Genomic DNA, 14,560 nt, shown 5'->3' on the forward strand with positions numbered 1-14,560 from the left:
TTCCGCGGGGAGACGCTGCAACAGTAAAACCCACAAGGATTAGCTTAACAACACAAACTGAGGGCTGACTAGGCCGTGCCTTGCCTTGCTGCGGGACCCGCTGTGGTCCTCAGAGCCCTCACCCTGTACAGGAGCCTCTGCCTCCTACCGTGCTCATCCAGTAAGCAGGAGCTTTGCAGATTTCTAAAGAGTAAACTCCTTTTAACAGGTGAAACAACTAAGCTTTAAAGAGTTGGTTTCTGGTAAAGACCTTGTGCAAATTAAAGGACAATTTTCTTCTTCCCAGAGAGAAACTCAAAAAGCAACAAATATGGCCAGTAGTCACAGACCTCCAATAGCTCGTCCTTCTTCCAGAGCGGGAATAGGGCTGACCGCGAGGCCTGCCTCTTCATCAAGGACTCCATCAGCAGCCAGAATAGGAACAGGGGTATGTTTAAAAAAAACCAAACACATAAACCCAACTTCGATACATTTATATTTCTATGCATTATTTTACAACTTTTTTAGTACCAAGACTAAAGCAATAGTTTCTCATGAAAAAAATAAAAATTTTAATTTTGTGGAGAATTTTACTTCCTAATTTTGACTGAAAGGGGGTCAAGGAGGTCTTGCATCAAAGAGTTCACCTGGGAGATCTTAATAGCTGTAATGTTGCAGACAGAGGGAACAATGAAAAGCTGCTCAAAGGTAATCTCTTAATGCTTCTGCAACAGACATTTGACTGAAGCTTTGTTTCCTTTAAGAGATGTAAATGCTAAAAATTCTTACAGGAACAGTATAGAGACTAACTTTTTAATTGTTTTAGCAATTGCGTAAGGATAATAAATTCATACTTCAGAGTTGGGAGGTTTGTGGTTTGGTGTTTGGGTTTTTTTTTAATAGATGCCTCCTAGTACATCAAGACCCAGTTCTCGTGGTGGTTCAACTACTGGAGGAGTTTTACCATCTCAGATTAAAGTTGCAGACCGTCCAGTGACTCAACAGGGATTAAGTGGAATGAAAACTGCAATGAAAGGTATTTTTTACTGAGAATAGCTATCAAACATGTCTGCAGACATTTTAAAGGAGTATTTAGGGGTTTAAAGAAAAAAAAATCAATTGCTTTATAAATTGCAGAGTGAACAGCTATGATTAATAGGAGTTGGAGAAAGGAAAGGAAGATTAAAGCATCCCTCTTCTTTTCTTTGGTCTTGGCAGTCGGTGAACAAAAAGGCTTTTCTGTGCCTGAGTTGTCTTTAAAAATTATTCAAAAGAGTAAAGATAAATTGTGTCTTCCATCACTGCAGAATAATTAAAATACTATCACATAGTAACTATTCAAGTTACTATTCAGTAACTGGAAAAAGCAATGTTTATCTTCACAACAATCTAAAATTAATTTCTGCCCTCATTTGTCTTAATGAGGTAAAATCTATTTAAGAACGCTGAGAAGATGGCAATTCTCTGTCTGAAAATCCTACAGATTGTTTTCATAATTTACAGTTCATTGAAATTAGTTGTTTTCTAACAAAATGTTATCTTTCTCGCATTTTTCAGGTCCTCAGAGACAGATAATGGATAAAACATATTACCTGGGACTACTGAGGTATGTCTTAACAACACATGCAAACTGCAGAAGGTTTAATGCTGTGTTCCCTTGCTGACAGGAAGTTTGTTGAGCTTAACGATAATGTGGAATAAGTGGTGTTCGCTTATAATGAAGTCTGTCCTGTTGTAAGAGTTAAGGTCATTTTGTATATAGTTCGTAGGAACAAAGGAATTTTATGCTTATGTCTAAGTACAGGTAGATTCCTTTGACACTTTAGGCTTGCAAAGTTAAATGCACTCCTACAACGTTAGTAAACGAGGGGTCAGTGATTTTGAGCTTCCACCTGTAATGCTTAATAGGTCTGATAGCACCGTTTGTATGAAGCAGCATCACAAACTAAGCACTTTTTAGTGTACATTTCAGGCAGTTTACTTGGATTATACATTGAGCTAACACTGAAAAACACAAGGCCTTGCAGAAACTGTATTGCACGCTACTTTGTCAGTTGACCATATTGCAGTATTGAATAATCAGTCCTAAAAGATGTCATTTTAAATATGAATGATATCCACATTCTGTGAAATCATAGAATCATTTAGGTTGGAAAAGACCTTTGAGATCATCAAGTCCAGCCATTAACTCAGGACTGCCAAGTCCATCACTAAACCGTGTTGCCAAGCACCACATCTATTTACATGTTTCTTAATGTGCCCTCCCTGGGCAGTCTGTTCCAATGCTTGACTGCCCTTTCAGTGAAAGAAGTTTTCCTAATATCCAACCTAAACTTCCCCTAGAACAACATAAGGCTGTTTCCTCTTGCCCTGTCGCTTGTTATCTGGGAAAAGAGACCAACCCCCACCTGCCTACAACCTTCTTTCAGGCAGTTGGAGAGAGCAAGAAAAGCCCCCCTAGAGTCCCCTCTTCTCCAGACTAAACAACCACAGTTCCCTCAGCCACTCCTTGTAAGACTTGTTCTCTAGACCCTTCACCAGCTTTGTTGCCTGTCTCTGGACACACTCCAGCATGTCTACATCCCTCTTGAAGTGAGGAGGCCAAAACTGGACACAGTAGTGGAGGTGCAGCCTCACTAGTGCCAAGTATAGGGGGACCGAAACAATGGCAGTCTGCCCCATGCAGTGTTTCGCTTGGATGTGCCCGCAATCTTACAAGCTTGACTACCCTACAGTCTTCTACAAATGGACCTTGAGCTTGTTTGGAGGTTCTAGCAGGGGACTGCAGCTATCATACACCCTTGACTGATGAACAGTACATCTCTTATCAGGGAAGGTTGTCCTCTTTGACCGAGCATGCAGCTTCATGAGGGACATGCATGGAGCAGTGAGGGAGGAAGGGGCCATCTGCCTAGCCAGCCGAATTGGCCAAATCAACCCTGATGATCAGTGAGGTGACTGATAGCACAGTGAGATAGCCCTCACATCCGATACTGTGATTTTTTTTCTTCTCCATTTGGGAATAATTCACATCTATTTCATCAGCAGGGACAAAAAGCAATTAAAACATTTTATTTCATATCCAGCTTTTCTAACAATTACTTAAGATTTTATCTGATAGAACCACTCTGCTTTTTTCCTCACTTCTGCAACTCTTCTTTGAAATACTGATGTGAAACACGGTGCTGTGTGAGAAAGAGCTACTGATTGCACATCTCCTATAGTAAAATATAATTTCTGTTCTGTGTTTTAATTGTACATTCAAATTTTAAAGATTCTTTTTTGTTTATTTTTTTGCAGAAGCAAAACAAACGAACTCACAACAGAAATTCACAAGCTGCAGGAAGAAGTAGAAATGTACAAGCAAGAGAAATCTGTCTATTTGTCATATGAAAAAAGGTGAGATGTATTGCAGCTAATGCAGCACTTTCTCAGTCGCAAGACTGTTCTCAGATATTGAGCAGGCTTCAAGGAACCATTAAATAGTTCTTTTTTATTATTTTATTTTTACAGGAATGAATCTTCCCATCTTAAGTTTGACCTTTTTTTTTCTTTTATTTAGGGCAGAGGCTTTAGCTGGTGAAATCAAAGAATTTCAAGGTCAGCTAGCAGACTACAACATGGTATGCTGCTGTCAACTTTTGATACTGAATGCTTTCTCTTCTGTCATTTACTTTGTATTGCTTTTGCTTTATTGCAGCATCTTTTATTATTAGCACATCTCTGTAAAAATGTACTAGTTAGTACTGCTTTTTATTCAGTTACTGGAAAGGAAAAAGATGGAAATGAGCAAAAGCAAAAAAGAAAAAAAGGACGTGTACTATACATTAGGAGAAGCAGTTGCATATGGATTTAAGAATTTACTGCTGCATAATATTTGTGGGTTTGTACATCTACATGTAATGATAATTACTTCTGAAAACTGCATGTAGTCTGTTCAGATTCCCAAATCATGTTTTTTTCCATTTGCAATAACAAAAAATTGCTGTGTTTTCATGAGTGCTTTGTCAATTGCTACCTAGTTGTCTGATATTTTTTGTGTGTAATTAAAAAAAAATGCAAGTAATAACAGGTTGGAGTTATGTCTCATTTCAGGTTGTGGATATACTCAACACCAATATGGATACAACAGAGGTGATTCGGGATTACAATATGGTAAGAATTAAGAGTACTTGCTATGTTTGAACTGTAAAGTGGGGTGTGTTACGTTCTTGGTGCTTTGAACATATGACATCTCTAAAAAAAGCATAGCACTAATTTAAAACTTAGCCATTTTTTTCCAGTTAAATTAACCATAATATTGGCAATATATTTGCAGTAAGAAAATGGTTTGAAGTGCTGGATTAACAGCCCCATGATGGTTTTCTGTGTTTTAGCTTTCTAAAGGCTGTCATCCCAACCCAAATTGCAAGTGTTAAAATATATTCTTTATTTGATTTGGGAGCATCTAGTCTTATGGAAGGCAAATTCACTAGACTGTACTGCCTTGTAAAGCTGCCTGGTCTTCTGGAAATTTAGTTCTTTTTTATCTTCTGCCTTTTAAAAGACTCCAATGTAATACATAAGTTACTGACATGGCCAACCACAAAATCAATGAGCTTTTTTCTTCCTTTACTTTCATTATTTTCTAACACAGATAGAGTGTTCCCCTAAATATTAAGGTGTCAGTGGCATAAAGCATGTTCCATTTCTTACAATCACTTCGTTCATAAGGAAAAGAAACCAGGCTTAGAAAAGTTTATTTTGGTAGCTTGAAAAACCGCCTAAATATTTTTTTGGTCAAAACAATTCTTTTTTTCCCTGTATTTGATTGAAAAATAAAGTTGCAATGTCTGTCAGAATGAGAAGAATGCTTTGCAAGTGTTAGATTTTTTCATTCTGTTGGTAGGCTTAAACTTAGTATTTTACTAAGTGTTCCAGGTATAGTTCCCACAGTAGTAGTAAGTGAATTGATTTGTTGAAAACTTGATTGTATTTCTTCTTCAAACATAGAGATGCCTTCTTACTTCCTTTGGTTTCCAGTGGAAGACTGCGATTTCAGAGGGTCTTCTGTATCAACTGTGAAAAACCTTTGCAGCAGGCAGCCTCTACTGCTGCTTCCTTTTCAGTGTTCTGAGCAGCTTCTTGCTCATTTGAAGGAAACTTTGAATTTGTGTAAAAAATCTGTGTTGTTAATGTATTGTATCAAAATACTTTTTTTCTTTTTAAGTTAAAGGTCCAGAATGACCGTGATACTCAGAGTGTGGATAAAATTTTCACAGAAAGACAAGCGTAAGTACAGTAAGTGTATCCTCCTCCAGAGCTGTTAAAACCATAATTGAAATTGGCAAAATTGAGATGTTAACTAATTCAGAAGTCCCTCAAGTGTGATGCATGCCCCAAGTGGTACCTGATATGTCAGTGACGGGCTTCAGCTGGAGTTCCTAGTTTTAAACTCTTCTGAGTAACTCCTGTGGAGATACTTTCCACACCATCCAGGAGGAGTTAGGTGGCAGTGGAGACTCCTGTCTTTTGGCAGCCTGCTGTCAAGGTCCTGAGTTCTAGAGGTTGTGTTGTGGAGTAGCAGAATGGAGAAAGCAAACAGAAGTGTGAACTAGAATTGACATTCCTGTTTGGTAAGGTAGAGGTGTGTGGAGGTGAAGATGAGGGCAGTGAGATGTTTACAGTAAGAATTTGTAACCCATGAGAACAGCTTGTATAGTGATAGGTTGAGAGGATGTGTTTCTGAGATGTTTAATTTCAGGACAGGTATGTGCAGGAGAAAGAGATACGATCCTTGTTGCCCATAAGAGCAATCTCAATGATGAGATTTTAAAGTATAAATAAAAACTTTTTTTTAAAAAAATTACCATTTAATAAGAAGGCACTTTTCAGTAATGCTGTGGTTTTCAACAGCTCAAAACCACATCTGTTTTACCCCTGAATGCGTTTTTAAGTGTTAAGAAAACATGAAGAGAAAAAACTTGGTTCCGTAGCAAACTAAGACAAAAAGACATTAGATATGCAGTAATAATAATTGATTGTTGTACTGTATGTAGACACATTTAAGGGAGTAGAGCAGTTGGTCTTTTTTGTTCTGCTAATTTGGTTAAAAAAAAACCAACAAATACTCTGTTCTCTGATTGTGTTGGTTTTGCCTAATAGACTACTTCTAAGCTGTGACACCATTGATTTAGATTCAGTCCCCCGTCTGGCTGTGGTCTGCTTCAACGTTTTAGAGAAATTATTTTTCTTTTCTAGACTTATTCACAATTAAAGCAGTTAAATTTTTCACAATTAAATTATGCCAGCTTCACAAGCTACTCTGTAAAGACTTGTTCATGTTAAGCAATATACAAGTAAGCTCTCCCCCAGCCCCCACCATAAGTAAGCAAATAAATTTTTATAAAAGATGGATTATGGGTGGTTTTTTGCATGTTTTGAAATATTTGTTATGATACTAATTCACGCACATTACATTTTTAGCTTCGTGATTCATGCAGCAATGTTATGGATTTGATGAGATGAAAGGAGATAGACTGCTTAGCTTCATTTTGTATTGCACATCAGTAGAGTAATATGGAAGTACAAGTGTACTATGGTTTTGAAAAGTCAGTTCATCACCTATTATTTAAGACTTGAACTCTTCTCAGTACTATAAGAATCTATGTCTTTGTCCTCAGTACAGCCATCTTCCCCAGACACAAATGCATGACTTTTCTCAAATATTACTATGGGATCTTCATTGTTTGTACCCAATTCTGTAGGAAAAGGACTCATATCAGCAGCAAACTCCTGTTCAGACATCTCTGAGTCATTTTCTTCCAGACGACGGTGGCTGTAGCTGATCAAATAGTGATACCATGTTGGGCATTTTATAGCGGTAAAAATCAGGAGTGTAGTGCTTAAGACAAACCCTAGGACACCCACTAGGAAGGTCCAACTTTTGCCAACAAGTGGTAACCCTTTAAAACAAATAGGAAAAAAAGGAAGAGTCATCTTCATGAGGGATACCAGCAAGAACACTAGTATGATGTTTTTCATAGTTAAATTGAGGACTCACAAAATAAGTGATAGGGGAATTACTGAGTATCTCCAAAGCTTTAGTAGAATGTTCTTGCTATGTTATTAGGGAATCAGTAGCATCACTCAGACCAAAAATGCATGTACATCTCATGTTTTCTAGCAACATAAATCCACCATGCACATTTATCAAAAAGAATAGTTTCAAAGTCAGATGAAGTTCTAGGGACATATAAAATAATCATTTTTTTCAAAATTTCAATTCCAAGATCAGGCTTTGGAAAAAAAAATATCAGTAATTGACTCAAATTCTATTTCCCAGGCTTAAATTTCTGTCTGATGATGATGTCTGCACCCTAAAATACTTCATCTTTTGTTTGGCATATCCTTTCAATTGTATTTCTTTTATAATAAAATTTCAATAGACTGTAGTTGCCAGTAGTCTTTATTTAGAAGCTAGTTTTCTGTGCCGGCTATAGTCCTAAAATAGATTATAGCTGTTACAGCAAAAGGAGTGTGTGGCAGTGGTGGCTTACAATTTGTGTATGTATCTGGAGATTGGTATTTCTTCTGCTTTAGCCAGAAGCAACAACTAAAACATTTCAGTATGGAAGAGTGGAGAACAACATTAATTTGCATGTCAGAAAAAAAATAATTGCTTCACTGAAAGAAAAGCTAGATTATTACAGAGTGATGATGGAATTAACATCAAAAGGTGAAGAAAAGTAAGGAGACTATCACTGAAATTTTCAAAGATTATGGTATGTGCACATCGGTGTCTTTTACACCAAACACAGTTTAGGGCAGGAGTAAAATTAATAGGCTCACTTTTTCACATTTTAAGACAACAGCTACACCTAGAAAGTAGTTAGTTTGGAAGAAGTAATTATTACTTTTTTTTAATGATGCTTCCCTGGTTCTTTTAGGGAGAGATCTGGGCAATTGTCTGAATTTCAAGCCTTTGAAATTTCATCATCAGTTTGTAGTATCGTTTGAGAATTCAGGTGTATGTTTTGAATGCTTACCTATTACAGCTTAGCACTCACTAGAATGTGTGTACAGTCTACCAAAACCTGGAAATACGTTTATTCCATAGCCCTGGCTTTTATGGAAGAGTTGCAGTGCACTGGGAATACAAACCAGTTGAAATCATGGAACAGTCAGTCAGCTTGTAAGCAGTAAAGCGAAACACCAGTATATTACCTGCATGTGTTCCATTGATTCCAGTGATGTTGCTTGGAGTCAGAGCTGTTAGTAAGGCATTGCTTTTAAGTTTTATGGCAGAAGTGGAAGTTACAGTGTTTTCTAAAGAATCTTTTCCAGTTTTGCAGTCAGCTGGTTGAATAGCTGCCATCTTGATGGAGAATTTTTCCTTGGTGTTTGGGAGTGTACATGTAGTGTTGTTTTCATTTTCTGTGAATGTGAGCAGTGGAAAGGCTATAAGATATTGTTAGTTCATTGGCAGTCTGATTAAAAAAAAATAATAATCAATGATTGCTAGTGTATAAGTAAAGTTTACAGATAACTTGATGGTTGATGTTATCCAGATCACGAAACACCAAGATAAGGCTATTTGATATAAATGATCATGAAGTTGCTGCTCTTACCAAAACTTACCCATTGTCACGTTGGAGGCCATTAGCCATATGTGTAAATTAAGGAGGTCACAGGAGCAGGTCCATGGGTTTCCAGCTAAAACAATTCTAATCAATTTAAAAGATGATTTTATATGAAGAGATTTCAGTAAGTTATGTTGTAGATTTAAAACTGTCAGACTTATTAGAGAAGTAAATACATCTGAATCTAGTTGAGTAATTGCATTATAGGATAGATTCAGCACTGACAGTTGATTTAATCCTGCAAATGCTGCTTTATGAACTGTGCTAATATGATTGTTGCTGATATCCAGAATTACAAGTTTTGTCAGGTTGCAGAAGCTGTGATTATACAGTACAGTAATCATATTTTCATTCAGATAAAGTTCAGTGAGGCTAATAAAACTTCCAAGAATCTCTTTGTCACTGTTTTTTAAACTGATTTTATTATTTCTGAGGCTTAATTTAGTAACGTTTTGGAAAAGATTAGTGCAGATCTTAGAAAAGTTTTTTCCAGACTCCTCACAAGTGACCTGTTGAAAAAAAGAGAATGACTACAATTAAATACTGTAGGAAAATATGGTCATGAAGGTGTCTCAGTGATGGCTGTCAAGGGCATGAAAAGTCTTTCCTATATATTTTAATTTATATGTATATGTATGCATCACTGCAGATTATAGTTTGTAGTGTCAAGATACTTGGACTAGCTTTAAAGGAGATGGTAAGTACTGGAAACAGGTTGGTTGATTATCCCTCATCCTAAATAAGTAACCTGTGTTCAGCTTGTTAGTGATGTAACCAGACTGAGTCTAGATAGTTTATTTAAAAACAAATGTAGATGGCGTGCCTTTTCTGTACTGTATATACCCATTATGTAAGTGGTTTTGTTCTTGTTTGTCCCAAAGATGAACAAGCATGAGGTATACTACTGGACTTGTAGGCACTGAGTTCAAAGCAAATACTGCAATACAGTTTATCATTTGACTGTTAATCGAGACTCCTTCCTTCCCCTCCACTACCCAATAAATACAAAATCCATTAAATTAATCTGTGAAGAAAAATTTTAAAATTTCTTATATATGTTTGGACCTGACTTGGGCAAGTGCTAACTCAACAGATCTCGCTAACTTGAGCAGTAATTTGCCTTGTCAAAAATAACTGTTTTTAAAAACTGTTGCATTTTAGTTCTATTCCAAAATGATGCAAAGATAAAGAAGACACTCCTGTTGTCTGCAGAGAGATTTGACTGAGATATAAATCCATGTCAAATATGTTTTGGTGTTATTCACCCGCTTAAAATGACTACCAGCAGCTGTCCATTTCACAGAAAACCATGTCGTCTTATTTGTCAATATGTGCTTCTTACTTCAGGAATTTTATATTTACAAGGGAGTTTTAAAAATGTCTTTAGCTTCTAGTGTATTTTTAAAAAATAAAGAGTAATTTACACACATATAAAACTTACAGTTTGAGAAGTAATGTTGCAGTCAGCAGTGACTGGATTCAGAAATAGTATTCCAGCCCAGATCGCAAACCAAGAAAGTTTCATGGTTAGAGCCTAGTAGAAAACAACACTTTTGTATACCAAGGCCAGAGTACCCATGCCTTCTATAGTGGTAGTTTAACAAATTAATAGATACAGTTATTTCAATGCTAATTTATTCTACATAAATAATTTGTTCAACATAAATATTTTTAAATGTAAAGGAAAATGTAAGGAAAACCATATGTTATTAGAATTAACGTGTTCAGTTTTTGCTTAATTGAGACAAACTTAAAATCCAGTGAGCAGACTGTATCAGCAAATTGATTAGACAAGTTAATAGACAGCAGTGTCATAAATGGATAAAACAAAGAGGCAGGGAATACTCATTAATATCCCCGTTAAAGTGGTTATGAGTACTGGAAGACTATGATAGGAGTAAACGGCAGAAAGTATTCAGGCTTGCATGTTCTCCCTAAATAATTTCTTTTGTGGCCACTGACAGAGGCAGAACACTACCAGATTGATTGTTGGTTTATCCAGTCAGATTTCTCTCATGTTCTTATGTAAGTTATTAAGCAGGTTTTTGTGAATTTTCAATTAATAGATTGATCTTCTAATCTCTTTATTATCCATAATATAACATATGTCATATAACATAAACCTGGACCTCTATGTTATGAAGGTGAGGTTGTTGCTCTGATCTTTGGAACTAAGTAAACATGGTTCAGTCTCTTGTGCTGGAGTTTTTGTACAGGTTTAAACCTTATTTTCTGAGAGTGAGGAAAGCCTTTCTGACAAATGGTATTCACTGTGACATAACTTCTGTCAGAAGGTGTCACTCATTCATCCCCTTTGAATCAGGCATTATTTGCAAGATCTATTAATTTTGAATAGGAATGTTAAACTATCTCTGTCAGATGTTAAATCAGTCCCTGTTTGTGCTGGACTTGAGTTAAAATGTTATGTAAAAGGTAAATTATTCCTTCATTTTCACACTTCTTCTCCAGCATCTGAAGAAAAGATAGTGAGCTAAGTGCCAGTATCTCCTTCCCAGATTTCTGTATTCCAGATTAAAAAAGATCCAAAAGATAAGGTGTAAGATATGTTTATAAAGTGCCTAAAGTGCCTGTGCTGTAGAGTATTCGCTGAATTTAACAGAGAAGAGTGGGGGAAATTGCATAAGGAAGCTCAATTGCAGAAACAATGCTAAATATTGACAGCCAGTCAGATTGAGAAAAAAACTCCACCAACCCTTAAAAAGAGTGCCACGACATCTTTGCTGATCGATGTGGAGTAGGTGAAGTCACAGAACAAATTGGTCAAATCTGATTGATTGCTTCTATATGTTTACGTGTCTAAGAACTGACCTCATTCACCTAACTGAATCAGCCTGGAAACTTAATAGCTTCTTGGAAAGAAGAAGATAAGTACCACATACAATCCTGTGATACATTTTGTATTTTTACTGCTGCTAGAAACTTCCATTAAATACAAAAAAAGAGTTCATAAACCTTTTTGTTAGACGTCATCAGTGGCATGGACAAGGGGTACTAGCAGCAGCAGCCACTGTGGTATTATGTTCTGTGTTAGGTGTTGTTCTTGTCAGTGATGGTACTGGTGACCTGCATACATTTTTTGAAGGCAGTTCGTGTATTGCTAGTGGAAAATGGGATGTCGTTTGAGAACTCCTGATGTAGACTATGTTAACTGCTGGATCTTGTGGCATACTTGGACCTTAAAGGTACTGCTTCCAAAATGCTCAGAAATAAAACAGGCCTTAACCAGGCAATCTAGAAATACAGGTTAATAGTATTATTGTAGTTTTCAGATTTCAAGAAAAATACTTTCTTTAATAGAATGGGGGAAATATATTAAAAAAAGGAAGTCTGTAAGTTAATAACAATCAAGTTGCAAATGAAAGTTAAAGTTTTTCAAAATTTCAAGAAAAAGTTAAAATGTCTGGATGAAGGGGATGCCATTAACTTGAAAAATCCTTTTCCTGTCTAAAATTCACTCTACATAAAAATTCGACAAAAGTCGAAATCATAGTTCGTAGTTTTTACTCTAGTTTCTACTGAAAAGTTAGGGGGTTTCTTACAGATTCAATTTCTTACATTGTTTATGTGTGAACCTATATAATCGATAGAACAGGAAAACATCTGTAATTTTAATTGCAGTTTAGCTTTTTTGCTAGAACCAGATTTTTAAAATTGCTTTTTAAAGTAATTTCTTTGGAAAGAAACTGAGGGTGGGAATACATTGGTCGTAGCTTGACATTTCCTTGTAATTAGAAGAGTTCTCTTAAAAAAGTTTGCCTCAGAGAACTTTTTACGATGTTATCATTTAATAGTATGTAATTCCTATTGTTTTTCTTATATTTGTAAAGAAAAAGACTGGTTTGGGGAGGAAATGGAGTTCACATAGTCAGGTAGTCTGGTTTTTGGAGAAGAAACGGGCTGTTCCTGTGCTGAAGTACAGTTTACTTAACAACTTGCATGTCCAAGGTTCATAGTAATTCCTGAACTTTTAATGTATTTCAAGCTCTATTTGTTTCCAGTCTAGCAACAAAGTCATACTAAAAATCTTTGCCTACATTTTGAAAAAGATGTACCAAATATCTTACCTTTTCTGTTGCTTCTTAGAGGCTGTGTATGTACACATGTGTAGATTTTTTCGATGTACTGACAAGAAATAATATGGTGCAATAGCACTTTGGTTTTGTTCAACCTTTGTACCTGATGAATAAGCAGGTGGTGTAAGAAAAAAAAAACACACTAGAAAATCCTTAGCAAAAGATTGACTAGGTTGAGCAACTTCTTACAATCATCTTGGATTTAAATGGATCTACAGCCAATAGGGAAGTCTAGTAGTAGTAAGCTCAAGTGTCACATTCCAGTTCATATAGGAAACACTGAGTTAAAATGCCACAAGGAATTTACAAGCAAGTTGGGTCATAATCAATTAAAGAAATGCTGGAGATGGAAAAAGACTTGCATTTTTTATATCATCAGTTATCACAAGAGGAAAATTTCAAGATATTTGCATACTGAAGTAGAGATCTCTGGTAGTTAAATGTATTAATTCTTGTTTTTTGGAAACATCAGAGGAGCTGTGGGGTATGATACGTAAACCTCTTTTTAAAAAAGAATTACAAGCAGTTAAGGACATCTGTTGTATGGACTATATTTCGGAAAGAGATTCTAAAACCAGATGATACTTGCTGTGATTTGAGAGCATGTCTATATGCAGGCTGAAAAGAGAATTGTGTTGATACACAGATACTACTTCAGTGAATTTTCTTCTTGAGTTGGTGCTCATTCTGTCCAATGTACAGCATTAAACTACAAAATGGTTTCATCTCCTCTCATTCTCCATTCCTATCAAATATGTGGCTGTAGAAACCACTTCGTTTCGCTGTCTCGCTTTGACGTTATTTGCCACTTTGGTTTTTTGCTTACTGTCTCAGAACAACTGTGCAACTTTTCCAAGCCTCATCACTGATTCAGCTTCATCAGTTGTCTTCAAATTACTTACGGTAATGAATTGTCTTCCTGTGACAGCCATTGCTGATATTGTTATTGCCTCTTAGAAAATCACTGAGTTTTAACCTTCTGTCAAAAGGCTTCTACCAGAGAAGATACTTCACAGCTGAGTCAGGTGTTTCTAGTGTCAAGGACATACTGGATCATCTTGAAGTATTTAGCCAGGAGTCCACATCACATAAGAAAAATAAATTTGCCTGAGGTTAAGAGGCCTGCCATGTGTTCACACACACTTTACATTGGAGGGGCTGGAAGAGTAGGCTTTCTTTCCTTACTCTGTCATACAGACTTGCAGTCTCAGGCATAGACAAGAAAAATCCAGTAGAGCTTGGAGATACCACTGTCCTCAGCAGTGATGGCTGCTTCCATATGGTGCTTTGGAGCACAGGAGAAATGTAGCAAGCGGTATTCTTTTCACCCTCCCTAAATGCCCCAGTGATCTCCAGGAAAAGGCACCTTGTTTGTACTTAAATGACAAGTTCCCTATGAAGTAACAACAGTCCCTCCTGGTGAATTACATCTAGTGCGGAGCTTTATTCTGGAAATCAGCAACCTTAATATTTTCTTGAATTCTTCATTGCAATTTTTCTGTTTCCATTCTGTGACATCTTCAGTTGGGCTTGATTTGAGAGTCACTGCTGAGGCTTTGCAACAGCTTTCAGAGGCCCACCAGACTGAGGGACAGGGAGCCTCCAATAAAGAAGTAACATGGAACCTCTCTGCCAGCTAACTTTGTTCTGTGCCTTCCAGAGGGTCTTAAATCAAACTACTCTCATAACTTAAGAGCATGCTTCTCTTAAAAAGCTACTCCTTTCCACTACCAAGTGTAACATAATTATCCATTCATAAACCCATGTTACTTATGATGAGGCAGATAATTATACATTATCTGTGTAATGTTTACTGTATGTACCTTCACAAATCAGATACCAGCTTCTTTATTTCAAACTGCCTGG

General features: G+C 36.5%; 2 protein-coding genes across 2 annotated transcripts in view; one reads left to right on the forward strand and one right to left on the reverse strand.

Moving 5' to 3' along the window:
• The first annotated feature begins 310 nt into the window (after positions 1-310).
• The window catches only part of IFT74 (intraflagellar transport 74), a 31,800-nt gene continuing 17,550 nt past the window's right edge, over positions 311-14,560 (forward strand). Inside the window, exons 1-7 of the mRNA XM_037372996.1 lie at positions 311-427; positions 883-1,015; positions 1,537-1,585; positions 3,280-3,378; positions 3,542-3,602; positions 4,075-4,134; positions 5,189-5,250. Coding sequence (XP_037228893.1) covers positions 311-427; positions 883-1,015; positions 1,537-1,585; positions 3,280-3,378; positions 3,542-3,602; positions 4,075-4,134; positions 5,189-5,250 — 581 coding nt within the window. The remainder of the gene's footprint in view (positions 428-882; positions 1,016-1,536; positions 1,586-3,279; positions 3,379-3,541; positions 3,603-4,074; positions 4,135-5,188; positions 5,251-14,560) is intronic.
• Positions 5,257-13,173, reverse strand: LRRC19 (leucine rich repeat containing 19). The gene is made up of 5 exons (XM_037372998.1): positions 12,686-13,173; positions 10,042-10,134; positions 8,599-9,109; positions 8,185-8,394; positions 5,257-6,923 (listed from the first exon to the last, which is right to left on the reverse strand). The coding sequence occupies exons 2-5, from the start codon at positions 10,123-10,125 to the stop codon at positions 6,586-6,588; spliced, it is 1,143 nt and encodes a 380-aa protein (XP_037228895.1). The 5' UTR covers positions 10,126-10,134; positions 12,686-13,173; the 3' UTR covers positions 5,257-6,585.

The sequence above is a fragment of the Falco rusticolus genome, chromosome Z (genome assembly GCF_015220075.1).
Source record: "Falco rusticolus isolate bFalRus1 chromosome Z, bFalRus1.pri, whole genome shotgun sequence".
Lineage (NCBI taxonomy): Eukaryota > Metazoa > Chordata > Aves > Falconiformes > Falconidae > Falco > Falco rusticolus.